The 25,084-nt window shown below is 62.4% G+C and overlaps 4 protein-coding genes across 5 annotated transcripts; all 4 read right to left on the reverse strand.

The window, feature by feature from the left end:
* Positions 1-123: 123 nt before the first annotated feature.
* On the reverse strand, positions 124-4,818 carry CHLRE_13g565700v5 (uncharacterized protein). Its single transcript, XM_043069270.1, has 9 exons — positions 4,439-4,818; positions 4,118-4,159; positions 3,798-3,815; positions 2,860-3,075; positions 2,541-2,715; positions 2,281-2,365; positions 2,000-2,107; positions 890-1,838; positions 124-732 (listed from the first exon to the last, which is right to left on the reverse strand). Exons 1-8 carry the CDS (start codon positions 4,614-4,616, stop codon positions 1,455-1,457), a joined length of 1,206 nt encoding a protein of 401 aa, XP_042917245.1. The 5' UTR covers positions 4,617-4,818; the 3' UTR covers positions 124-732; positions 890-1,454.
* A 468-nt stretch (positions 4,819-5,286) lies between these two features.
* Positions 5,287-13,718, reverse strand: CHLRE_13g565750v5 (uncharacterized protein). 2 transcript variants are annotated; one of them, XM_043069272.1, is made up of 16 exons: positions 13,445-13,718; positions 13,114-13,204; positions 12,702-12,839; positions 12,353-12,553; positions 10,876-11,026; positions 10,471-10,681; positions 10,095-10,192; positions 9,697-9,769; positions 9,323-9,381; positions 8,942-9,071; positions 8,320-8,445; positions 7,773-7,908; positions 7,280-7,386; positions 6,972-7,135; positions 6,359-6,506; positions 5,287-6,076 (listed from the first exon to the last, which is right to left on the reverse strand). In XM_043069272.1, exons 1-16 carry the CDS (start codon positions 13,556-13,558, stop codon positions 5,909-5,911), a joined length of 2,115 nt encoding a protein of 704 aa, XP_042917246.1. In that variant the 5' UTR covers positions 13,559-13,718; the 3' UTR covers positions 5,287-5,908. The 2 variants fall into 2 exon arrangements, with proteins under 2 accessions (XP_042917246.1, XP_042917247.1); XM_043069271.1 differs by having other exon boundaries at positions 13,042-13,204.
* Positions 13,719-13,851: 133 nt separating this feature from the next.
* Positions 13,852-15,968, reverse strand: CHLRE_13g565800v5 (uncharacterized protein). Its single transcript, XM_001693633.2, has 5 exons — positions 15,694-15,968; positions 15,523-15,586; positions 14,978-15,388; positions 14,514-14,831; positions 13,852-14,375 (listed from the first exon to the last, which is right to left on the reverse strand). The coding sequence occupies exons 1-5, from the start codon at positions 15,741-15,743 to the stop codon at positions 14,184-14,186; spliced, it is 1,035 nt and encodes a 344-aa protein (XP_001693685.1). The 5' UTR covers positions 15,744-15,968; the 3' UTR covers positions 13,852-14,183.
* A 770-nt stretch (positions 15,969-16,738) lies between these two features.
* On the reverse strand, positions 16,739-24,985 carry CHLRE_13g565850v5 (uncharacterized protein). Its single transcript, XM_043069273.1, has 16 exons — positions 24,698-24,985; positions 24,511-24,550; positions 23,973-24,422; positions 23,571-23,724; positions 23,288-23,364; positions 22,839-22,990; positions 22,374-22,539; positions 22,003-22,125; positions 21,701-21,820; positions 21,483-21,560; positions 20,880-21,239; positions 20,402-20,660; positions 20,037-20,239; positions 18,825-19,843; positions 18,438-18,614; positions 16,739-17,966 (listed from the first exon to the last, which is right to left on the reverse strand). The coding sequence occupies exons 1-16, from the start codon at positions 24,757-24,759 to the stop codon at positions 17,669-17,671; spliced, it is 3,738 nt and encodes a 1,245-aa protein (XP_042917248.1). The 5' UTR covers positions 24,760-24,985; the 3' UTR covers positions 16,739-17,668.
* Positions 24,986-25,084: the final 99 nt, after the last annotated feature.

Below are 25,084 nucleotides of genomic sequence, written 5' to 3' on the forward strand. Positions count from 1 at the left end.
GGGCCTGCCTGTCGGTTGTGCTGAGCTGTGTCAATGCGCGTGTGCCTCTCTGCCCCCGCGGAGCTCTTCGTGAGCCCGGACTCTCGATACAGTGCGCAACACCCACGACCAGGCAGCTGCTACTGACCGCGCCAGTTACACTCGCCAGTTGATTGCACCCGCCGTCACCGCCGTCACAGCGTCTCCACTGCCAGCTTGACACCTCCATGCTATACCGTATGTCTGCCTACTGTGTTCACACTCCAACGCCAGCTTTAGCGTGCGACGCCAGCAAACCTTCCGCTAATAACCGCACTCGGTCCTTAGGACGCGCGACGCAGCTCTACCCCGAACATCAGTCGCGATATTCCCAATTCCAACCCGCTGCGCTTCCTCACACTGCGGTTGTGTTTGTCTCACACTCGCATCCGGCTCGCCCGCCACTCCGCCGTGCACTCGTCGGGCTCCCTAGTCTGCCTTGCCGCGCCCTGCACTGCCGTTGCCAACTGTTTGCCATCTGTTAGGGTCTGGGAATCAGCTGCATCCTACGGGACTTCACCAACCTGCCAAAACCTGTCCCATCACACACCCAAGGACGACTCAAGCCCGCCACCAAACAATACACTGGCTAAAACTGCTAGGAGTAGGGACGGCCCATCGCGACCCTGGAGCCCGCCTTATGCTCGTGTTATGGCTAGGGCCCGAGCGAGCCGCCCTTGCACCTCAGGGGAGGCCACACGTACCCGCACCCGCCTGCGAGGCATCGGACACCAGCGCCGGGTGAGCTCGGCGCACCGCACGGAGCGGACGGCCACGGGTTGCCAGTTATCGCAGCATTGCGCTCTTTCTCCCGTCATCAAGCACATGCATGGTTCCTGGTAACCTCTCAGACTTAGCGTGAACGACTTACCAGGAACCATGCATGTGTTTGATAACGGGTACCATGTCGAGGTGAACAGTAAGGTAGGCGTCTGCGTGTTTCGCGCACAGCAGGTGTGCGGAAGGGGTGCGTCGCCGCCGCCGCCAGTTACGCGTTACGCCGCCGCCGCCCTCGCGCTTGCCAGCAGCGGTGGCGATGGCGCTACCGCGGCCTTGTGCTTGGCAGCAGCGGCGGCGGTGGTGCCGCCGCCGGCCTTGCGCTTGCCAGCAGCGGTGGCGGTGGCGCCGCCGCCGGCCTTGCGCTTGCCTGCTTGGCGCTGCCGCTGCTGCTGCTGCCGCTGCTGCCGCTGCTGCCGCTGCTGCCGCTGCTGCCGCTGCTGCCGCTGCTGCCGCTGCTGCCGCTTCATACCGGTGCACGGCACGCGGACCACAGCTTGCTGGTCCAACTCCTGCCAGGCTGTCTCAAAAGCAAATGAGCTGGCCTGGCGTGCACACGGCTGCATTACTAAAGCGCTGCTTTATCTACAGTCGCCGCAACCTGGGCGGCAGGGCGGCACGGCAAGTAACCGGCCCAGCGGGCCAGCCCGCGTGCACCCTCACGAGCACATGGCGGGAAAGGCTGCTTCCTCCTCCTCTCCCGCCACCGCCACCGCCTCCGCACGACTGCTGCCATCTGCTGCTGCTGCTGCTGCTGCTGCTCTGAACACCGGCGCTGCCACATGCAGCAGCGCCTCCAGCTGCATGCGGCTGCGCAGCTGGTGGAGGTCCGCCTCGCCCAGGCCCAGGTCGCCGCCGAAGTCCAGCAGGTCATTCAGGTTGGCCACGTCAGCGCCGGCACCCGAGCCCGCGCCCATTTGCAGCCGCCGGCGCTTGAGGAGCCCGCCTGCCTCCGCCTCCGTCTCCGCTGCGCCCCGCCCGCTGGCGGCGGCGTCCTGCTGCTGCGGGTGCACGATGTGGGTGCTGTCCGCCGAGAGGACATCCTGCAGGACAACCAGCCAGCAGCCTTTCAGCCAACAGAATGCAGCAGCGCGAAATGCTTGCATGGGTGGAGCGCGCGGGACAGCGAATGCATTCGGTGCAGCACAACCACGACACACCTGAGCCGCACCTTGCGCCTCAACCCAAACCAGCCTTTACCCACCTTGTCCAGGAAAGCCCTGAGGATGCCGACGGCCTCCGCACGGTCTCTGCAGGTGTACATCTTCAACTCCTTCTCCGCTGCTGGCCACATCAGGCACCATTCATCCATCTGGAGCAGCAATAAATAGATAGAAGCACGTGACCCTGTCTCAGCCGGGAGCTACTAACTCGTGTACAGAAGTGCCGCAAAGACTGAAAGACTACTCTGTGCGTGCTTTTGTACATGTGAACGGCTTGCTTGTCGCACCCGCACACCCTTGAGGGCTAGCGGCACCTTCGCACCAGATCGGTCAAGACGGCGATGGGCTGCAGGCCAGAGGTCCACACGTGCGCGGCGAGCAGCTTCGCGGCCAGCTGGAAGGTGTTGCTGTGAAAGAGTGTTATCAAGGGGAGGTTGCTGTGCATGTGTATGGTACAGATCACAAGCAACAACAAGAAAGCACATATCCCCAAGCACACGAGTGGAGCCACTACACGCAGGCGTTCCTACGCTGTAGCCGGGGAGCTGCACTACTTTCGACACATCAACGTGGCGGACTTACAATGCGCCCTTTGTCTTCTTCACCTCGAACAGCACATGCAGGCCGGTCGCTGGGACGTTGGCCTCCACAGCCACAGACGTGCAGATGGCGATGTCGGCAGAGCCCCTGAGGCTGTAACCCGTCCCAGGCAGCTGGCAGCTCAACAGGGTCTTCGTGGAGGCACAATCGATATACGCTGGGGGATAGAGTAGGCAGCAAAGGAAAAGGTAATGTTGATGGTGATATGAGTGAGCGCCTGGCTGCATGCATTGCAACATGTTGGCTGGCGGGAATGGACGACCACCGTAACCAATCACATCGTGCACCGGAGTATGCTTACCCTGCCCGGCTGGCGTCCCCAGGATGTCTTTGAGGTACTCCATCGCCGCCGTGCGGTTGGTGGTGCTGCTCTCAGTTGATTGCCCCCACGTGAAAGGCATGGTGGCGTTGGCCGGCGGCGCTGTCAGTGGCGCCTGAGAGGTGGGCACTAAAGATACTCCCACCAACGTGCTAATGCGCTTCCATGCCGTCGACCTCACGCTGCTGAATGATACCTCTGTTGTGCAAGGGGGAGCAATCACAATGTAGGGGCATTATGGTGGGCATACAGCGTGCGGGTGCAAGTAAGGCACAGGCGGGTGCAAGGACCGACAGGGACAGGGGGCTCCTTTGTTACCGAATGTTGCAGGTGAGCATACATGAACTACAGACAGCGGATGGGAATCAAGGAATCTTCAAGTTATCAAAGAAGGCGGACGGAACGTCCTTTACTTGCCGCCTCATGCGGTCATGTCACCGCTTGAGCCTCCCAGCGCTGGCCCCTCATTGGACCACTATGAGCGGCGTCAACCCTTCGGTGTTCAGACGCTGTGGCACGCCCTACCCGCATGTCCCCACCACCCCACCCGGCCCTGGCGGCTCATGTTAATAAAAAAAAGGCGTCAAGGTGGGCCGGGCCGCCGCAGCTCCCGGAGGAGGTCTATTTTTGTGGGTGGTCCAAGGCGGATGAGTTAGCTGGCTTTCTTTTCTTGGCAACACCAGGTGACACCCGCCGCTGTCCAAAGTGAGCTCCCCTAGGGCACGTGTTGGGCCCACAAGGCCCAGTACCCACCAGCCGCCCCTGGCGGCCTCCCACAGCTCCCAGCGCCCACACGAGGTGCGTGGCGCAACCAGCGCGCCCCACAGCGCCCAGCAACGACCCACCCGCCCCAACGCGCGATGCTCCCACTATTGCCCTCCCGCTCTACAAACCAGCGCCCCAGGCAAAGGCCTCCACACCTTCCACGGAGGTCGCGCCTGCAGTCAGCCCAGACACAACGTCAAACTGCTTTTGTGTTAAAATATTGATGCAACAACAGCGCTGGCGTTCGGCCTATGTCGCATTGCGCGAGGCAAACTCCTCTGCCCGTCCCAAACCAACTCGACGTGGGTGTGTTCCCAAACCCCAACGCTCCCCAAACCTCAATCCCTTGACCGACAGGTCTAGAGGCCCCCGTAATGCAGGGAGGGGTCTCCCAGCACTCCTTGTTGGGAGCCCCCTAACCCGTGCCCACTAGGAGCCAACCCGAGCTACCAGCAACCAACCAGCAGCACCTCACCTCCAGCTCCCGTGCTCTGTGAGCCCGGCCTTGCCGCCGCGCCTGTACGATGTGGACACGGCCGGGGGCAAAGGCATGCCGGTTCTGTACTTGCACGCACGTCAGTGCACGTTAGGCTCCGCCTGCGTCAACATCCGAAGCTTCAATATCTAATGCTTTAAGCTCAGCGCCTATTGAAAAGAAGGCGAGCTCCTCCACCAACACGGACGCCAGAAAGGCCAGCAAATCGCCGAGTTGCTCCTTCCCGCGCACGCCGAGTGCCACCACGACAGCCCGCTTGCATCGCCCCGGCGCAGAAAAAAAGTACCAGGATGCGCTTACCTTGCATGAGCTCATTTAGAAGGTCCACCTGCTTGCGCTTTTGCGAGTGACCGCGAATGTACGCGCGGTGTTCAGGCGCCGCATTGGCGAATGCGGTGACAGCCCTCAGCTCCCATGCGGTGTCCAGGTTCAAATCATCTGCCAGGCTGCTGATAAGATTGATGTCGGCCTGCTCCATGCTGAAAGCGCAGACGACAAAGCCACGCAGCTCAAGATATCATGGGTGTTGCTAGCAAGCAAATAACCAGTGCTGGTTAGTAGAACTCGTCCTTCCGTTGCGGTGTTGGGATAATGACCGAAAATGCTGAGGACGGATGTGCACCGTGTACGCAGGGGCATGCAAAGTGGTTGGCGGCTATATTTGGCAAAGTTTCTGTCACAGTGGGCAGTGATGTTCGCCGAGTGCATGTTGACACCCTATGGATGCGGATGTTACAGAGGGGACAGTCCCAGCACCCGAAGACGCCGAGCCATCACATGCTATCAGGGCCCAACTTGACTCCACCAACCCCGACTTTGCTGCAAACCCTCCCGCGGGCAAAGTCCGTGCGACACCCTATGGGGCGGACACGGGGGCGGAGAGCAACTACCCCTACCGTACTGCCGGAACCGTCAGCAAACACTGCTGCACATGAGCGGGGTCCGGGCTCTCCATCCGCACCACCTGCCTGGCTGCGTGTATATCACTGCAGAATGCAGTGAAGTTCATCCTTGAAAACGGGTACCCCGTTATTGGATGACGACCCTGTAGCTCAGTTGGATAGAGCGAATGCCTTCTAAGCATTAGGTCGAGGGTTCGACCCCCCCCTGGGTCGTAAGGCATACTTTTTAAAACATGCAGTCGATCCTAATGCGTCATTTTACAGATTGTTTTGGTCCAGTACACCAAATTATAGCAGAGTGTACGTACTCGTATCATCACAGCAGCCAGCAGTTGCGGCAGTAGCAGCGATGGTGGCCCCAAGGTCTGGTCCGCTACGTCCGGCAGCTCGACAAGCAGGGGACTCCCGTGGCTTTAGCCCCAGCAACCGCGGGCAGCTGTCGCCGGCTCGCCGCCGACCACGGCAAGGTCTGGTCGCGACGGGCACGACCGGCCATGGGTTTCGAGGAGAGGACGAAGAGCTGGACGGAGAAACAGATAACATAATCTCGCCCACCCGACCTCCAGCCCTCCAAACATCGGAAATACTCGGATGCGCCCAATATCCACCACCACAACAGCCGTCGCCTGCCGTCTATGCAAAATGCACGCACCCACGAGTACACCTGCACCCACCTGCTGCGCCCATGCAACCAGAGGCAACATAGCCCTACAACATAGACCAACACCACCGCACCACACCTGCCGACAACACAGCCACGCAGCGCCCGCCACACCACGCCACACCCCACCACACCCCAGCCCCCGCCCAAATGCCCCCACCACAAACAGGCCCCACCTGCAGCGTCCGTGCCCACCACCACAGCCGCCTACTCCAGCAGCTGGGTGACCACGCCCACCGCCAGCGTGCGGCCGCCCTCGCGCAGCGCCACACGCCCCAGGGCCCGGTAGTGCGCGTACTCCTCCAGCACCAGGCCGCGACTGGACGTCACCTCCACCAGCGCCGATTGCCCGCGCGTCAGGCAGCGCGGTCGGGCCTGCGGGCGCGGTGTTGAGGGAGGGAGGGAGGGTGTTGGGGTGGGGGAGGGAAGATGTTGGGGGAGGCTGCAAGAAGGCAAGGGGAGGGGCTGTCCACAGGCATGCGGCAGTGCTGCAGACAGAGCCGCATGCGAATGCGTCGCACCCTTGCTTTCCATCAAATTAAGCACATTCACGCCTCGACCTGGCCCCTACGCCCGCCCTCGCCAACCGTCTCATTCCCCGCCCCGCCCCGCCCCGCCCCGCCCCACCCTGCACCCTTTACTTGCCCCACGCCCCACCTTGACCTCCTCCCCCGTGCGCGGGTCCAGCAGCGCCACCAGCGCGCTGAGGTGTCCCTCCTCGCGCGCCACGTGCGCGTGCAGCGTCACCGCCTGGCCGCGCAGCAGCGGCACCGGCACGTCCAGGACCACGAGTCGCAGCTGGAACCTGCGGGGGGTTACATTCATGATTATGGTAGTTAAGAAGTGAAGGCGCGGGGCAGAGGGAGGGAGAGGGGCGGGGAAGGGTGAGAGAGGAGGGGTGAGGGCGGAGCGTGAGGGAGGGGAGGGAGGCAGGGGCAGGTAGGCGGGAGCGCAGAACCGTGGTTTTGGGACCGGCGCCTGAGGCGCATGCCTTCGTCACCGACGAACAGTCTTTCGCGATACAGCAAGGAGAAACTCTTGAGCACAACCACAAGCACACAAACCCAACACAAAAAGCACCGACAGAAACCACACATCAAACCCAATGAAAGCGCTTCGTCCACCTCCCATGTTTGCACCTCCCACCGGCACCCTGTCCACCCTGTCGTGATACAACGCCCACGACATTCCGCCGTACAGCCTCGCAAAACCGTTTCTGAACCGTGCAAGGAAACGGCAACACGATCCACGCGCCCAACACGCATCTCACTTGGTGACGAGCACCGCGGGGAAGTCGGCGTGGCACAGGACGGCGCCGGGGGCGACCAGGGAGGGGTCAATGGCGCCGCCGCCGCCGCCGCCGCCGCCGTGCGCCACCAGCGCCACCTCACAGCTGTCGCCCGCGCGTGCCAGATTGGCGGCGCCGCCGCCCACCTGTGCGTGGCCACAGCATTAGGCATCAGGCAGCTGAGAACGGTGTGGCGCAGTACAATGTGGTGTGGTGTGCTGCGGAGGTTGGGAATGACCACCGCTTCCCCCGCCCTCGCTCCTCCCCCCGCCCCGCTCCTCCCCGCCTACCTCCAGGCTGCGGACGGCGAAGGGCTGCGCCGGCCCCGGCACCAGCACCACCCTGCTGCCGGGCCGCATGGCGCCGCCCTCCAGCTTGCCGCCCAGGACCACCGCGCCTGGCGCGGAGCGGAAGGGGGGTTCGCTAGTTTTGGTGCGTGAGTGAAGTGGAGGGGGCACAGAACAGAACCCAGCGGAAGGGGAAGGGGAAGCAATGGCGGTAACGGTACCGTATGGGCGTCAGTTAAGATGCCCGCTGCTTGACTTCATGTGATTGTTACATGGTGCACAACTGCACGCCCTGTGCGCTTGGATACAACAACACTAACACAGTAACGCCAAACACACAAGCACTAGCACAGGGATCCCAACACAGCGACGCCAGTGCAGTGACACCGGGACACACACACACATACACATATCACACATATAAACATACACAAACAGCCTTTCCTTGTGCTCTGTAACACACACACGCACACACACACACAGCGCCGCGGCGCACCTGTCTTGCTCTTGAACACGTCTGACACGGGCAGGCGCAGCGGCCGCGACACGGCGCGCTCCCGCGGCGCGAAGGCGTCAATTGCGTCCGTCACGCAGGGTCGGCCGGGGCCCCACCAGGCCTTGAGCGCCGGGTCCTGTGGGGCGTGCAGGTGGGTGCAGGTGGGTGCAGGTGTGTGCAGGGGGGTGCAGGTGGGAGGCGGTGAGGCCGCGGTGGTGAAACAACCAGTGCTGAGTGCAAGTCCTCAGGGACCCAAGAGGCAATCAACCACACAAGTTCCGACGGGGAGAGCAACGAGCAACATGCCACAACCCCACCAACCTCTCCCATCTCCACCCAGACCGCCATGTGTGCGTGTTCATCACCGTTGTCTGATTGCTCATGCCTGGGTCCCCCCAAACGCCATCCCCACCCCGCCGCACAGGCACACCCCTCTGCATCACGACTCCACCACTGAAAAGCACGAACCCCAACACCCCATCCCACCCCCAACGCCCCACCCCCAACGCCCCTGCAACCCACCCCCAACACCCCAACCCCAACGCACCTGCGGTGGCCCCACCAGGTTCTCCCCCAGCGGCCCCGCGGCGGGCAGCCACTGCAGCCCCGACTCCTTGAAGCCCACAGACTTGAGGTACGGCAGCAGCGCCGCGCGGATGGACTCGAACCGGGACTGCGGGGCAGCGCGGGGCAGCGCGGGAGGTGTGGGAGGTGTGGGAAATGGGTGTCATGTGCCAGAGCCCGAGGATCAGGGGAGGTAGACGGTCGGTCAGAGGTGGTACTTGCCCCAGGAACAAGCTCGCATCACAGCTCTCGACATGTCTGAGGCCGTGAGGGACGTACGCCCCGCATGAACACCTGCGCGCGCACCCTCTCTCCAGGCCTCCATGCCAAGCCCATGTAACCGCCCCACCCCACCCCACCCACCCCACCCCATCCACCCCACCCCACTCCACCCCACCCAACCCCACCCCACCGCACCCCACCCCACCCCACCCCACCCCACCCCACCCCACCCCACCCCACCCGACCCACCCCACCCCACCCCACCCGTCGTCTTGGAGCCCACCCACCCAACCCAGTTGCCCACCCCACAACAATCCCTCCGCAATCGGAGATTGCTCCGGGAACCCACCCACCCGCCTGTCAACGACGGCCGCCCCACCCACCTGGTCGTACCCGCACGTGTCCAGCTTGCTGACCACCACCGCCATCTGCTCAATGCCCAGGCTGCGGGCCAAAGCCGCGTGCTCGCGCGTCTGGCCGCCGGGGGCGCCGTGCAAGCCGCCAGAGCCCTCGCTGCGATGCGACGTGGAAAGGCAAGTGAGGCGGCATCGAATTCATAGCGACGTCAGGTAGGCAGACGCACACAACAGGTTTTGGCGGCAGGCGTACTACCCAGGAACCAGGACGGGAAAAGGTGTAAGACGCTGCCAGCCCAGGAGTAAAGAGACTCAGGCAAAAGGGCCCCGGCCTTGCATTCGCACTTGCCGGCTGATCGCAGCGGCTAGGGTCCACAAGGGGCCAGGGCCCCACCACTTGCCACTCACCTGAACCCCGCCTCAAAGCCACCGGGGGACCCGTCCACCAGTAACAATGCCGCGTCGGCCTGTGTGCGCCGTGTGTCAGGAAAGCACAGGGGCAAAGGTTCCATACTGTGCACGCCATTTGCATGTGTGCGTGTGTGTGTGAGGTGCGCGTGTGTGCGTGTGTGCGCGTGTGATGTGTGAAGGCGCACGGCTCCAACGGCTTCAGTTTGTGGGGCGGCCGGTCACCTCCCCACCACCACCACCCCACCCCCACACACGCACCTGTGCCGCCCTTCGGCTTCTCGTGACCCATGCACATGACACGTACCCCACACTATGCACGAGACGCCGAGGAACACACGCACAACCCAGAACCCCGACACGGGCACACGCACCTGGGCCGCGCCTGCAATCATGTTGGGCACGAAGTCGCGGTGCCCGGGCGCGTCCAGCAGCGTGACGGCGAACCTGCAGGCAGGCAGGCAGGCAGGCAGGTGGCGAGGAAACAGGAATGAGGCAGTGGGCTGTGACTCCAGGGGGGTTCCAGTCGTCGCGACGGAGGGGCCAGTCGCAAGGAGAGAATGCAGGAAGCGAAGTTATGGCCCCAGAAACGATGCCGGTGCTGGTCTTGCGGCTTTAATTCCATCCAGACAGACCAACCATATTTCCCGTGTCAGGATCGGGTGTGCCTACCCGCCGCCCTCCTCCTCCTTATCCTCCTCCTCCTCCTTGGCCCCTCCTCTGGGTTTTGGTGTGTTCGGACTGGAACAGAGCGCCCTGCCCACGCACTGACCTGTTGGTGGCGAAGCGGGTCATGGCCACGTCCATGGTCACGCCGCGCTCGCGCTCCTCAGGCCGCTCGTCCAACACCCACGCCCACGCGAACGAGCCCTGCGCCGGCACGTGGAAGCAGTACGTGTCGGAATCAGAACCCACCCCCTCGCAACGCAAACGCCGCCGTCACCGCGCGGCCGCATCACACGCTCACTCCCTCCTATGCCCGCTCTTCAACACTAGACGTTGGCATTTCACATTTTGCATGCACTCACTCCCCGTCTTCCGCTACCAACCCCTCTTCCTTCCCTCTACGCTGGGCTCGGGCAGTCACCAAAAACCTCCCCCAACCCAACCACACCCACAACCACAACCACCCGCCAAACGGCGCGCACCTTGCCCGCCGCCGCCGCATCCCGCTGGAACTTGTGCGCCTCCTTGGCGCTGACCAGCCCCAGGTCGTGCAGCAGGCGGCCCATGAGGGAGGACTTGCCGGCGTCCACGTGGCCCAGCACCACCAGGTGCAGCGGCGGCTTGGAGGAGCCGGAGGAGGAGCCGGAGGTGGAGGTGGAGGAGGACTCGGAAGCGGTGGCTGCCGCCACGTCCCTGCGAGATGTGCGGCGGCGGTGAAGGGGGCATGCTGAGCTCCTTCGCCTCGCCCGCCCGCGCGGTGAAACGGTACTCCCGACAATCCACTTGCGGCGCACTGCTTGGTTGCGCATTGTGTCAGCGCGGTGTCGACGCTCGCCCTGTAAGCTCTTGGCGTCTCTTCCCTATCTACGCCAGCCCCCACTTCACACCTGGCCAGGTCCGCCTCCATGACGTACTCGGTCACTGGCCGCCGCGTGTGCAGCCCGTGCAGCCCGCCTGGGTGGGACAGCGCGTTGGGCGCCTCGGGGTGCCCCAGGTGCGGGTGGTGCTGCCGCGTGCCGCCGCCCGGCGTGGTGCCGCCTGAGCGCGTTTGGGGTGGGAAGCGAGGATAAGGCGGTGGGAGGAGCGGTGGCTGACGAGCAGGGCAGGAGGGTTGCGGGGAGGACGCAAGGGCGGCGCTGATGCAATGCAGGGCGAGCCGCCAGGCCCGTGTGCATGACTGGCACTTGCCCACAACTGCTGCCACTGCCGCGGGCCCGCGGCTGCGGCTGGTCATGGTGCTTCTAGCTCGGAATGTGCCTAATTGCCAGCCTACCCCAATTTGGCCCACTTGCCCGTGCGGCTGGCCCGCACGGATTCAGAGCCTGCCTGATTTAATATTGCATGCTTATATTATATAAGGATTATCCAAGGACTGGGAGGCCAGTAAGAGGCCGATTCCCGACCAGTCCCCGAAAACGGCCCTGCGCGCCCGCCCGATTATTTGGCCCACTCGCCAGAGCCCACGCCCTGGTCCTCAAAAGCCTGCCTGACCGCCCAGTTCTCTGCATATATATTATCATTTACATGTAAGTGATAGCTTAGCAAGCTTAAATGGGTAAACTAGGGCTGGCCCTGCCGGGCTCGGTGCGGCGGGTGCCACTCCGGCAAGTGCCTGGGGACTGCATGATTCCAGGCCCCTATAGCATCGAAATGGCATCATGTGACATATGTAAAGGTCTCTGGACGGTTTCTGGACATAAATTGTAGCGAAAACAGAAGTCAAAATGTCAAATGTCGCGCTCGCTAGGACCCAGCCAATTCGCCTCGAAGCTATCTAGCTTACATCTAAGTGTGCAGATATATCGACGGCATGAAATCCAGGAACAAAACACCGCCTATGCGAGATATGGCATGTGGAGCAGACGGACTGCAGGTTGCCTGGTCTGCGCATTTAATATCTTATGATGTTTGTCCTTTAGTGATTTGTGCAAGCCAGAATGCGCCTGCAGACGACAAACAAAACAACATGCTGAGCATTCAAGGCGCGATGTGCACCCAGAACACTCCCAATCCTGCCCGGACGGTTGCAACAATCCTCATATGACATCTATAGGGTATCGAAATCGGCAAATCGCCAGCAGGGATGACCAAAACGCCTCGCGGCCCGGTGGGCCAATTTGGGGTCGCCCCTCAGTTTTCCCCCCAAAACCCGGCCCCCAGAATTGACTCGCCCACCGCGCCCTTTTGACCCCCAACCCGTGCAATAATCTTATATAGTGCTTACATCAATATTTAGGCAAGCGTGGGCGCCTAGGAAGCCCTGTAGCGGTCTGGGCCAAAAGTGGGCCAAATATGGCACATTCCGAGCTACAGGACCGACTGAGGTCAGCCGCTCATACTCGTAGGTATTCAGGTGGCGCTCACCCTCGCTTCCACCAGAAGCAGCCGACGTCAAGCCCAGTGCCGCCACGCCACGTGCCGCCTCGTCAGCGCCCTCGCCATTGGCCGGCCCGCCCTGCTGCTGCTTCTGCTGCTGTAGCATGGGGCTAGGCCGCAGGAAGTTTTTGTTCTGGGGCAGTGAGGGAGCCGTCGGCGCGGCGGCGGCTGCCGGCGGCGCTACGGCGCCTGTGGTGGCGGAGGGCGTGCGCACCGTACTCAAAGCGGGTGCGACATGAAGAGCAATCAATTTGAGATTGGCACGACAGTGCATTTGAACGCAAGTGTGTGGCTATGCCATCTCTGGTGTGACGTGCACGCAGCCGCTGTGCCCCACCTGGCTTCCGCTCCTGTGCCGCCTTCACTGCATCGTCTGGCGAGGGCGTGTCAAACTGGAATGGGCTGGAGCTGGTGGCAGCTGGAGCTACCGGGTAGGTGGGCTGATGCAACGACTTGACAGCGGGGTCGGGCTTGGCTGCAAGCGTGGTTCACGACACGACACGGGAGGTGGGCACGGCGCAACGTATATCTGAGGCGAGGCCAGGCGTACACCGCGATCAACGGATTCTAGCTAGCCATGCTCGGCGCTAAAGCTTGCCCATCCCGAAGCCCCGACCCATGACAGCCCACGGCATCCCCTAGCCCAGTGCCTGTCCACCCCTCGCATCCTTGCGTACCCCCCCTCTGCGCCTTGCCACCGGGGCCCGGTGGCGGCGGGTCGCAAAGGCTCTGAGCCAGCTTGGAGGCACCTGCTGCGCGCGCCGGAGCGGCTGACGGGGCTGCCTTGGGTGCAGTCTGTGCAGGCTGCTTGCCCCCTGCCTGAGGCTTGGCTAGCTCGGCCTGTGGGAACATGTGTGAAGACGTTGGGAGGCGTGGCGGTTGGGGTGCTCGGGCGGGCGGGCTCGCACTGCCCGCTGCGAGTAGTGGGCATGCCCTCCATCCCTCGCGACACCCTCCAAGCAGTTCTGTGTCAGCCAGGCGCACGCGCCCTGCCCGCTGCGTCGTGGCGGGCATTCCGCAAGCAGCATGCTGCCGTCCGCAAGCGGCATGCTGCCGTCGTGGCAACGTCAACCGACTCGCCTTCTTAGGAGCTGGAGCGGGCTCCTCTTCATAGTAATCATCGTCATAGTCGTCATCGTAGCCATCGTCAAGGTCGTCGTCGTCATAGAATGCGCCTCTCTTGCCTTTCGTCATTTCAGTCCAAGAAAGGTAAGATAGGTAACAAGGCAGACTAGCGCAGGCTTAAAATTTGTGATGGGCTAAGACAGCAGTCCTTCCTGACAAGATCAGTATTTGTTGCACGCCGGGTGCGTCCGAACAATTCTACTGCTGGCACCAAACAGAACTGAGTTAGTTCATTAATACCCATGTGCTGGATTGTGCCAAAGTGCACGCCACCAGCCTGTCAGCCACTTGCCCCCAGCCCCCTCCCCACTGGCAGCCATTGCCTCGGCCCCATGCCTCGCGTTGCCGGACTCGTGCTTTCAATTTGTTATCCGTTACATGGCCTGAGAGGCCCTCGCGTCAGCAGCTCATTGCTGGGTCCGCTTTAACATGTTCATCTAGCGCACTTGGTGCGAAAAATGTCAGCAGTCCGGTCAGCCTGTCTGTCTTCCTGGGATGCTCTGGCGGTGCCTGTCCCGAGTCACTCCTGTCATGGTCCTAATGAGTCCGAGCAAAGTCACAGCCTCTCCACGTGAAACATGCACACAAGTACAAGATCAATGCCAGCTCTCTATGTGCCTAGCACCCAAGCTCTATAACCACTTCACTCGCCCGCCCGCCATGTCTAGCCTAATGAGTACGTGCGAAGCTGCAATTACGCAGTCTTGGCAGGGTTCAGCATGCGCCAGCCCTCGATCCAGGCAATCATGCCGTCCGCCAGCTTGGAGAAGTAGGGGTCGATGTGGCCCAGGCCCTTGCGGACCTTGTCGGCCAGCTCGATGTAGCACTCCTCCGCGTTGGTGCAGGTCTTGCTGAGAGTCACGTTCTGGAAGAAGGGGATGATCTCCTGCGGGGCCAAAAACATCCGGGATACGAGTCAGCCCCAAGGACTCGACAAGGAGCATTGGACGGTAGGTTGTCGCGCGGTAAGTGTGGTACGCAAGGCGAGGTTGCACGCATTCCAGCCCCCGGTCCAGCTACGCACCTCCTGCCAGAAGATGCCCTTGTACTCCTTGCGCAGGTTGGTGAAGGGGTTCGAGGCCTTGCTGTGCCACACGTAGGGCAGGCCGGTCTTGCAGCCCACGCCCAGGTGGTCGCAGATGACCTTGGTGCACCAGCCGGCCCACATGTCGTCGTAGCGGCCAATGGGCTGGCCCTCACCCATCAGGCCGAAGTACATAGCGGCACCGATGAGCTCACGGTCGAACGCCAGGTTCATGCCGCACATGGGGTACAGCGTACCCTTGGGGATGGTCATGACGGCGTCCACGAAGCGGGTGTTGCGCTCCTTGGGCTTCACCATCTGTGGACATGACATTTGGGCCGCACCATCGTGTCAGCTCCGGGCTCTCTTGCTAGCACTAGCAGGTTCTTGCACGGCTGTAGCCGGGGCAGGCAAGAATTCAGACGCGCATGCATGTGTACCCATGGCATGGATGCAGCACTTGCCTGGGTGGGGGCGTCGTAGTCGGGGATGTTCATCCACAGACCGTGCGAGGTGGCCGTGGTGACACCCTCGCGCAGGCTGAAGGGGTAGCCGCGCACGAAGTCAGTGCCCTCACGGTAGGGGTCGTACAGGGTGTTGAAGAAGAAGGGAGTCGAGGGGGACAGCAGGTTCTTGATGTGCTGCTCCAGGACGTTGATGGGCTTGCCCGAGGGGTCCTTGGCCACGAAGCAGTCATCGTCGATGGTGTAGATGTACTTCTTCTTAGAGACCATGAAGCCGAAGCAACGGCAGGCCGAGTCCTTGAACGAGATGGACCAAGCCTTGTCGCCCAGGATGCGCTCGATGTCGTTGCGGTTGTAGAGCTCATAGCTGAAGCCCTCGGGCACAGCGATCTTCTTCGTCGGGTCACCGTCCTGTGCGCAGCCAGCAATTCTAACGTTAATTACATGTGTTATGGACCTGATAAACGCTGTCCAGGCACAGGTATTCAAGAGCGCTGAGGGATAGGGACCCCCGACCACCAAATGCAACTGCCATCGCCACGGACCTGCACGATGATCAGGTGGTAGGGCTGGAAGAAGGGGCGCCACTCCTCCAGGAAGTCCAGGTTCCTGCGTAGGCGAAAGAGTTGAGAGTTCAGACCTTGCTACGCTTCCGATCGAGACCTGATGTCACCCAGCACAAGCAACGCGTGCACGAGTTACCACAAGTTTCGCACCGGATAGTGGGGATCACAATGTCCAGCTGGTCAGCGAGAGGAGCGGCCATTGTTGCGGCTTTGTGAAGCTGAAATGGGCAGTTGCGGAGTTGTGCGCTTGGGTCTCAAAGAGCCCAGGGGTGAATTATGTGAAGGAATGGATGGGCTTCACTAAATGTGAATGTAAGGGGCGTTGCACTGCTTAAGAACCTCAGAGTCCGCAGCGCTACTGCCCCAGCGCCCATCACGTCGCCCCATGCGGAAATTGTTCTCCGCAGGTGCTCCGTTGTGATTCGATCTTGATAGGCATTCTCAAAGTTTAATGTCGCTTACATGATAGCGGGCCGAGTTTGGCAGCGGGTCCGGCCCGCTCGGCGCACGCAACGGCCCCGGCAACGGCCCTAACTGTGGGACACGCGAGCGCTCCGATTGATGCGCCATTTTAGTCACAAAAGCATTCACCTGTGGTACACAGTGCAATGACATGCAGCATGCGGCGCTTCAATATGCAGCATTACAGCGATAGGACCGGCGCGTGAATCGAGTTGACATGTCAGCGTCCTTTGTGCACCATTGGCTGCTGCGGAACCTCCACAGAGTGCACTGTCTGCGGAAACTGCACTATCTGCGGAAACTGTGCCTAGGCATCTCCTTTTGTGGTCTGCATCGTCTGAGTGCGGAGGTAGCGTGGGCAAGCAGCCAGGCGGGGTTCGCTGTGGTTCCCAGACCCCAGAAGATGGCAAACAATTTGCAACGGCAGGGCAGGAGGGCAGGGCGGAAGCCCTGCAAGGTGCCTGAACATCCCATGTGATTGCCCAAAGCTTGCCCAAGGCTGTCTTGCGATGCTGCTTACGCCCCCTGCATGCTGGACTGGCTCGCCCTGTGGGCCAGTCTTGATCCTTCCCCCACGTTCCCCCTGAGCCCCGGCAGCACGCCAATGGCTGTCCAGTGTTAGTGACGCGGTAGGAGACTTGACGGCGGTGACGTGGAGGAGACTTGCTAGGAGAGCCAGTCGACAGAGCACCCAGAAGCTCATGACAGCGCTGGGTTGCCGTAGAGCGTTCACGCTTTCATTCAGTTACACATTACGGTAGAGTGTGCTCGGGACCGACTTGACACAAGCGCTTCCAGCTTGACACATGGCGTCGCTTGTGAGTTCGTACCAATCGTGGGTAGGGGTCTGACAAGCAGGCACAATTGGATCATCATCCTGATGGGCCCAGCCTGGCTCAGTGGGTCCCTGTCACCTCTTGCGCAGCCGGGAGTGTCAAATTAGGACTCGCCATCACGCCAGATGCTGAGTGTTCCGACTCTGCGCCTGATCTGGGTCTGCTGATCATCAGGAGAAGCCCCTATTGCTTGGCGCCGCTGGGTGATATACCACCAATGCTGGCTTCCTCGTCTTCGCATTGTTAGTCTTAAGCATCTTCGATAATAATGCTTCCGCCACGACCCCGTGACCCGTGTGCTCCCATACTGCCTGCCGTACCCCCCTGGCTTTGACTGTGCTGCCTGACAGCTGGAACCCAAGTGCTTCATACCGCGAAATGTAGCACCGCGCCCAACATCGTGCTTACATCGCTACGCACCAGGGGAGCGCGCCGTTGGCACGCACACCGCTCGTTCTTACGCATCCATGACCTCCTGATCCACCTGCAGTGACTTGGTCCGTACACGTGAATAATGCATCACCTAAAACCCTCTGGCCTACCCATCTATTCTACTCCCCACCCAAGACATGCATTCAACCCTCGCCCATATGTGCTTTTACCTAACCTACCTAATGCCTGCCTAGCCTGATACACGGCATCCATTCGCGCCCCGCGCATAACGTCCACTGCCACCTTCAACGCCGAGCTCCACCGGTGCCTCCACACAGTCAAGAGTCCTCATGTACAGTCCCTGTCCTGCCGTGGCTTCAAACCTGCCGCCGGCACACTCCACACCACGAATGGCCGCACACCCACGGAGGGCGGCGCCAGCCGCACGCTCTTTCTTACCGCGTCTGCTGCGAGGGGCAGATTAGCAGGCCCGAGGCGTCGGCGCCAATGCGCACGAAGTCGCCCAGCGGCGAGATCTGGCCCTTGCAGTCGGGCGTGAAGCGGGCGCCGGTGTAGGGGTCCTCTGCGTACTTGGAGCCCTTGTAGATCGGCGTGAAGGTGATGGCGCACAGGTCGAAGGGGTTGCGCGGGTCGTAGTTGACCTTGACCGCGTCCACCGGGTTCTTCTCGCACGCCGCCAGCACCGTGCGCGCCTGCTCCGCGATCTTGGCGCCCGCGTTGAGCTCCAGCAGCCTGCGTGGCGTGCATGAGCATGCGGCGCCCGAGTTAGTGAGCAGTGGTGCAGGCGTGGGTGTGGTGCACACGGAGGAGCTGTGTTGCTGCTGTCGCGTGTCCAGCATCGGAAGGCGGCGCTATTGAGGCAGGCGCGCTACAAGAGGCGATGTGCATCTGTTGTAGGCGGCTCTGTGCCAATTAGCGCGAGCTATCGCCCTAAGCCGGTGCCGACCCGGCTAACAATAGCAAGACCTTAGCAGGGCTAGTGCACAGGTCACCTATGTTACTGGCTGCCGGCCAGTTAGGACTATTTCAAGTGTCGCCGAGCGTACTGCACTCCATGCAGCGGCCCATCCCTGGACACATTGCAGGTTCTAGACTCTTAGCTAGAACAGCCCCAGTTCTGGACACCCTAACGTGTCATACCATATGCGCTACAACAGCACCCAACCCGCATTTACGCTACGGCCCGCACGCGCGCGAGCGCACCTGCGGCAGAAGGTGGCGCAGGTGGCGAAGTTCTTGAGCTTGAAGAAGATGGTCATAGCGGAGCGCAGCGACAGCGCCAGGTGCACCGGCTGCAGGCGGCAGTGCGTGAAGTAGGCCGCCAGCTCGGCGTTGCGCGCCATGTCCTCGTCGCGCAGCTCCTTGCGCTTCAGCTCACACCTGCGCGCCGCGCCGTGGCGGTGGTGGAGACGAGCACACAGGGTTGTCAGCAAACACATGCAGTCGCACGCATGAGCGCGGTATGGGAGACTGGGTTGTGGCTTATGAGCTCAGGCAAAGCATGAGGTGTACGCGTCCCATAACGGGCCGGTACCCGCCGCCATTACAGTCTTGTGAGTTTATATCGCCATCCCAGGACAGCGCACTCACCGCAGCGCGGTGTGGTACTCGCGGCAGATGGCGAGCAGCTCCTTCACGTCGTCCACCTCCTTGCGGCTCTCCACCACCGTGAGCGGGATGACGTGGATCATGCGCGTGAAGGCGCGCAGCGCGTCGCTGAACTTGCCCTCGGTCACCAGCTTGTACGCGGCCTTGAGCGAGTCCTCCAGCCCCGTCAGCGTGTACAGCAGCGTGGGGTTGGTGGGCGGCTGCGTGGACACGTCGCCGCTCCAGGTGCGGTCCAGGTGCGCCATGACGGAGGGCACGCCGTTGAGGCCGGGCAGCACGCCAAAGGCGGCGCTGTACAGGTCCATGAAGTAGGGCTTGAGCGGCTCGAAGTCCGCCGCGCCCAGCTGCCGGTGCATCAGCGACATGGCCGTGGCCCAGCTGCCCGCCGCCGCGTGCTCCGCCGCCAGCTGCGTGCGCTTGTCCAGCCAGCGCTGGCTGGCGGGCACGCCAGGCGCAGGCGCGATGAAGGCCGCGGCGGCGCCGCCCGCGGCGGCAGCCGCCGCCTCCGCCACCACGTCTGCGGGCAGGTCCAGGTCCTCCATCTCCCAGCCCTCGCTGCCGCCCTCGCCGCCCATGCCCTCCAGGATGTCCGCTTCCTCGCCGGCCTCGCCGCCGCCCAGGTCCAGCTCGTCGGCGCCCCAGCCAGCGCCCTCCAGCGCGCTCTCGTCAATGTCCATGGCGGCCGCGGCCGCAGCCGCTGCGCGGCCCTTGGCGGCAGCGCCGGGAACGGCACCCGCCACACCCGCGGCAGCGGCGGCGGACGCCGCGCCCTTGGCCGCCAGCGTCTCGAAGAAGCCCTTGGAGACGGTCAGCAGCGGCCAGTTCTCCTCGCGCAGGATGGGCTGCGGCGGCTGCATCAGGAAGGAGCCGCCGGGCGTGCCCGCCTCGGGCGCCTCGCAGGAGAGCTTGGAGCCGATGCGCTCCGCGTCCTCCGCCAGGCCGTGCGTGGCGGCGGCCACGTAGGCCAGCGGCAGCTGGCCCGACTCCTCCATGATGCGCACCTGTGTGTATGGCATGGGTGTGATGGGGTTAGAAAGCTCTCAGTACTTGTTCAACAGGCCTGCCCTAAGTGACGAGACTCAACGAGAGCAAGCATGACATGTTGCAGAACACCACCACACAACCATGGTTTGCACAATACGGGTAGCAGTTGGTGGCTTTGGCCCTGCTTAGGGTGGCACCCCGTGCCCTCACCTGCTCCTTGACGTCGCCCAGGTAGAGCGCGTTGTGGAAGCGGCCCATGACGTCGGAGCGCATCTCCGCGATCTTGAGCATCTTGCGCAGCTTGTCCGTGTGGCCAGCGATGAGGTACAGGAACGACAGGCGCTCGTAGCTTTTGGTCTTCTGGTAGGAGAACTCCACGATGCTGTAGTTGCCCTGGCGCAGCGCCTCCACACCTGCGCGGTTTGCCAGACGCCGCACCGTCAGACACCCACTTCAGCCAAAGGTGAGGGCGTCACCTGGGCACTGACCACACGCCGCCCGCCCGTACGGGCATTTGCAAAAATGAGGGCGCTGCGCTAAAGATAATTATGGCATGCGTTGGGCGTGGGACTCACCCAGGCGGTACCAGGTGTCCTTGTCGTCCAGCGCCTGCGCTGCCTGCAGCGCCACCTCGATGTTGCCGCACTGCACCGCCAGGTTGAAGCGCGAGCGCTCGTCGGTGACGAAGTGCAACGCCACCTCAGGAAAGCCCTTCTGCTGCAGGTAGCTGATGATGGCGGTGCCGCACAGGCCGCCGCTGCGCACGATGTTGACCACGGCGTCGTAGCGGCCCTGCAGCAGCGCCAGCTTGAACATGTACTCCGTGGGGTCCACCTGCAGGTGGGGAGTGGGTGTGTTGAGGCACGAGCGGCGGGGAAAGTAAGTTTTAAGCGTTGGCTGACATAACGACGCCGCCATACGTGCCTGGCGCAAACATAGAGGCTGTGTATGGCACTGGGCCCATGTGCGTAGGACAGGCAGCAGCATGGAACACGCCCCCTCATGACCTGCCAGCAACTGGTGCGCTGCAGGCGCGCGCGGCCACTCGCGCACCTGGATGGTGCGGATCTTGCCCTCGCGGTCCAGCGCGTGCACGATGCCGCCCGCCACGCGCGTCACGTACAGCGGCGAGTCCAGCGTGCGGATGATGCCGCTGTCGCCGTTGGGCAGGCAGTACTTGAGGTGGTTGAGCGTGGTGTACAGCAGCACGCCGCTGTCGTCCCAGGCCGCCGACTTGACGCGGATGGTCTCGTGCACCGTCTGCGCGCCGCCCAGGCGCTTGTCGGCGATGATGATGGCGTGCTTGGACAGCAGCGCCACCATGGACATGTCGTTGTTCCACACCACGTACTTGACGAAGGGCGTGGCCAGGTCGGCCATGGAGGAGCGCTGCTGGATGTCGAACAGCGTCACCTGGGCGCAGAGAGGAGGAGCAGGGGAGCAGGGGCGCAGGGGAGCAGGGGATGAAGCTGGGTACGTGGCGCGTTGCAGCATTAGGTTTGGGAGGAGCTCGCGGTGGTGAGGATGTATCGGGAGTGCTGATGTTTCTACATTGCCTAATCAGGGCCCACACTGTAGCAGTGGTTGGAATGCGGGGACGCGATGGAGCGCAGTGCGTGCATGGCATTGAAGGAGGCGCGGGCAGCCAGCACGCACCTTGTCCTCCGAGCGGCACAGCAGCATGCCGGTGCCGGCGTAGAAGATGGCGTCGGTGGTGGCGCAGGGCGTGGGCACCTGCAGGCAGCAGCGCAGCAACAAAGGAGCGCAGTTAGGTTGTGTTTGATGCGCGGCACAGTGGCTGATCGTGTGTGTGTTCCAGTTGGCTTCATGGCAGCTAGGACAGCACCTGCACCCCTCTGCAGCCCGTAACCCACCTTCTTGGTGATCTCGTTCTGCAGGTTGCGGATCTGGATGCTGTTGGTGGACTTGTCCAGCACCGCAAACCGGTTGCGCGCGATGAACACCGCCGACGTGCCCAGGCCGCGCTTGGCGTCCTGCGCACACAGACGAGACAAACACCACACCGGTAGTCGGTAACAGTCGGCCGCCGCTGCTGCTGTTGCTGTTGGTGTACGGTAAACTGAAACCAGCAGGCAGTCAACCACATAACAAGCCGCCATCTTCTTATCCAGGATCGCATAGCCCAGAACAGCACAGGATCCAGTCTTGCACGCACCGGCGCGGTGTCGCCGCGGGCAGCCTCCTTGGGGATGGCGTACAGCTCAAAGGAGCCGCCGTCCACGTCGCTGGTGATCAGCAGCGCGTTCTCGGCGGGGTTGTACGCCAGCGTCTTGGGGCCCTGCGCGTGGGTGGGAGGGAGGAATGGATGCATACCGGTGTGTCACAACATAGGGTCAGGACAGGACTGGGTCGCACGGTATGAATGATCGAAAGTTCAGAGAGCGCTGTGAGTACTGTGATTGCGCTTGGAGCACGCATCACTGGCAGCCGGGCACGGTTGCCAGGGAGGCCTAATTTCCCGGCGGTGTAAATAAGCGGTTAGCCGTGACCTCCCCCTCCCTAGAGTGGCTCTGGAGTGGCACATGCCTGGTTGGCGCCGGCGCTGCCGGCGCGGCGGATGGACATGAGCGGGTTGTCGCGCTGCGTGGCGAAGTCGTAGGTGCGCAGGTAGCGGTCCTTGACGTAGTACAGCGTGTTGGCGTGCACGGCGCAGGCGGGGCGCTCGCGCTCCAGCTTGAACACGATCATGCCGCTGCAAGGGGAAAGGACAAGCCGGCCGCAGGTGCATGTTTGAATGAGTGCATCACCAATTTAGGACAGCCATGACGCCCACCTTGTCTGCCGTGAAACATGCACGTCCGCAGTCGGCTCTGCCCAGCAACACCCGGCCGGCCTCCCTAGAGCCCCTCAGGCAGCACAGGCCGCATTGCTACCCAACCCACTAGGACCCAAAGCCCGATTCGTCCGTCCCAACACCCAGTCTGCCGTTGCGCCCGCCAGCCGATCCGCCCGCCCATGAGCCCGCCGGCCAGCCCACACATTCGCACGCACCCGTCGTGGCCGGCCGCCAGCAGGTTGATCTCCGGGTGGCTGGCCAGGATCCAGAAGCGGTCGTGCTCGCGGCGGAACGTCTGCACGCCGGTGCGCTTTGACATGTCCCACACGCGGATGCTCTTGTCCTCTGAGTTGGAGATGATCAGGTCCTGTGTGGTTAAGGGTTACATTCGTGACGAGTTAAGGGGTGGGAGTTGTAGGTGCGGTTATGTTGGTGCTCTGGTGCTGAGAGTCAGGGCCCCTGGCGCACGCGCGGCGCCAGGGCCCGCTGGGCCACACAGTTGCGCACCGACTACCGCCCGTGCTATGGGCCACTTGCGCCCAAGTCGTCATGGGTGCTACATAGAACTTTGGTGCGCCGCGTCCGGCGTGGAAACCTCTGTGCAGTGCCCCTGCAAGGACGTGCTTAATGTGCCCGCATGAGTCATAAACCCCTCGCCCCGCACCTGGCGCGCGTGGAACATGACGCACGACACATTGTTGGTGTGGCCGCGCAGCGTGTCCACCTCCCAGGCCTTGCTCTCTGTGAGCATAGTCCGGAAGCACAGTAGCAGAAAAAGCATATCCCGTCAACACCCTGATGCCATGCTCGACACCGGCTACCGCGACACCACCTTTGCCCCGCCATCTACACCCGGCACCGTGTAGCCCAAGACGGCTCTGGGCTCCAGGCCCAGACCCAGGCCCGCCTCCTCGTCTGCCCAGTTCCGGCTCCCTTTCCCCACTTGCCGTTGTAGCGCCACAGCTTGACCTGGCGGTCGTCCGCGCCCGACACGATGAGCGGCAGAGTGGGGTGGAAGGCCGCCCAGTTCACGCCGCGGTCGTGGCCCTCCAGCACGTACTTCACAACCGCGTCGCCGCCGCCGAACAGGTCGGCGTTCATCTGTGGATACCGTACAGAGTGCGGCGACCGTCAACCGTGTCAGAGATGTAGTTGTGTGGCCTCTTCGGAAACAACACGTTGAGCCCCCTACCCGGTAAGCCAGCAGGCTAACACAGCTTACTGAGCGCACCCAACCCAAGCTCCAATCCTGTCTGGCACACACCATCCCGCCACACCACGCCTGCTCCGGGTTCTCCAGGACCCCCACCCGCCCCAACCCACTCCACGCCGCTCCTCTGCACACCCACCTGCGGCATGCGCAGCACGTCCTCGCCACCCGGCGCCACGGTCTTCTTGCGCAGGCCACCGATGTCCCACACCCGCACGGTCTGGTCCAGCGAGGCGGACACGACCAGGTCCTCCTTGGGGTGGAACATGGCGCACATGACATAGTGGTTGTGCCCGGTGAGCACCGAGATGCACGTCCGCGACTGCCAGTTCCAGATACGAATCGTCTGGTCATCGCTGGCGCTGACAATCCACGGGTACTCGTGGTGGAACTGCACAGTGCGGATGTAGTCCAGGTGCCCCAGCAACGTGAACAGACAGCGACGCAGCTTGTAGTTCCAGATCTTTATCTTATAGTCGTCACCACCCGACACGAACAGCGGCTGGGACTTGTGGAAGTGCACGCCGCGGACAGGACCATCGTGTTCGTCAAAGCGATCGATGAGCGTTCCCATCCGGTAGTCCCACAGCTGCAGCGGCAGGCAAGCATTTCATGTGAGCCGAGAAACCAGCATGCAAACGCAGGGGGAAGGAGGGGCAAGGAGCAGCTCTGCGCACCTGGACAACACCGCTGTGCAGAGAAGCGAGCACCCATGGCCTGCAGTAACAGCGACCGCAGAGCTTTCAGATGTAGGTCGCGGAATTGAGATTCGCTCATATATCCCTGCTGCAGAAGAAATAACGCAGGCGACTTCTGCAACTGCCATGCGCCTCTGTGCCTGGTTGAACGCTGTGCTGCCCTCACCGCTTCGGGTGGAAGGACAGGCCCTTCACACGGTTGCTCTTAGTCTCAAACTTCGTCAGCATTTTGGCTGACTTTGCGCCGAGGCAACTGGTCGCGCCAGAGGCTCCCGCTCCTCGCTAACAAAGGCCACAGCGGGCCTGTGCAAGCTAAATGTATAGATTCCGTCAGATATGCAGTAACTTGCTATAGAGAAGCGTTTGGCCTATTGCAACAAGGTTCCCTTGATCTGGTTCTCGGGTAGCAACTTGGCGCTACCCCTTTTATGTAAACGCTGGGAGGGGAAGCAACAATACGTTCTACTGTATCCTGGGACCTCTGTGCGGCACCGAGGTGCAATCGGGGGACGCAGCTGCCTCGCCCGATGCGCGCACACGCATGGTGGGCCCC

Source organism: Chlamydomonas reinhardtii, chromosome 13 (genome assembly GCF_000002595.2).
Source record: "Chlamydomonas reinhardtii strain CC-503 cw92 mt+ chromosome 13, whole genome shotgun sequence".
Lineage (NCBI taxonomy): Eukaryota > Viridiplantae > Chlorophyta > Chlorophyceae > Chlamydomonadales > Chlamydomonadaceae > Chlamydomonas > Chlamydomonas reinhardtii.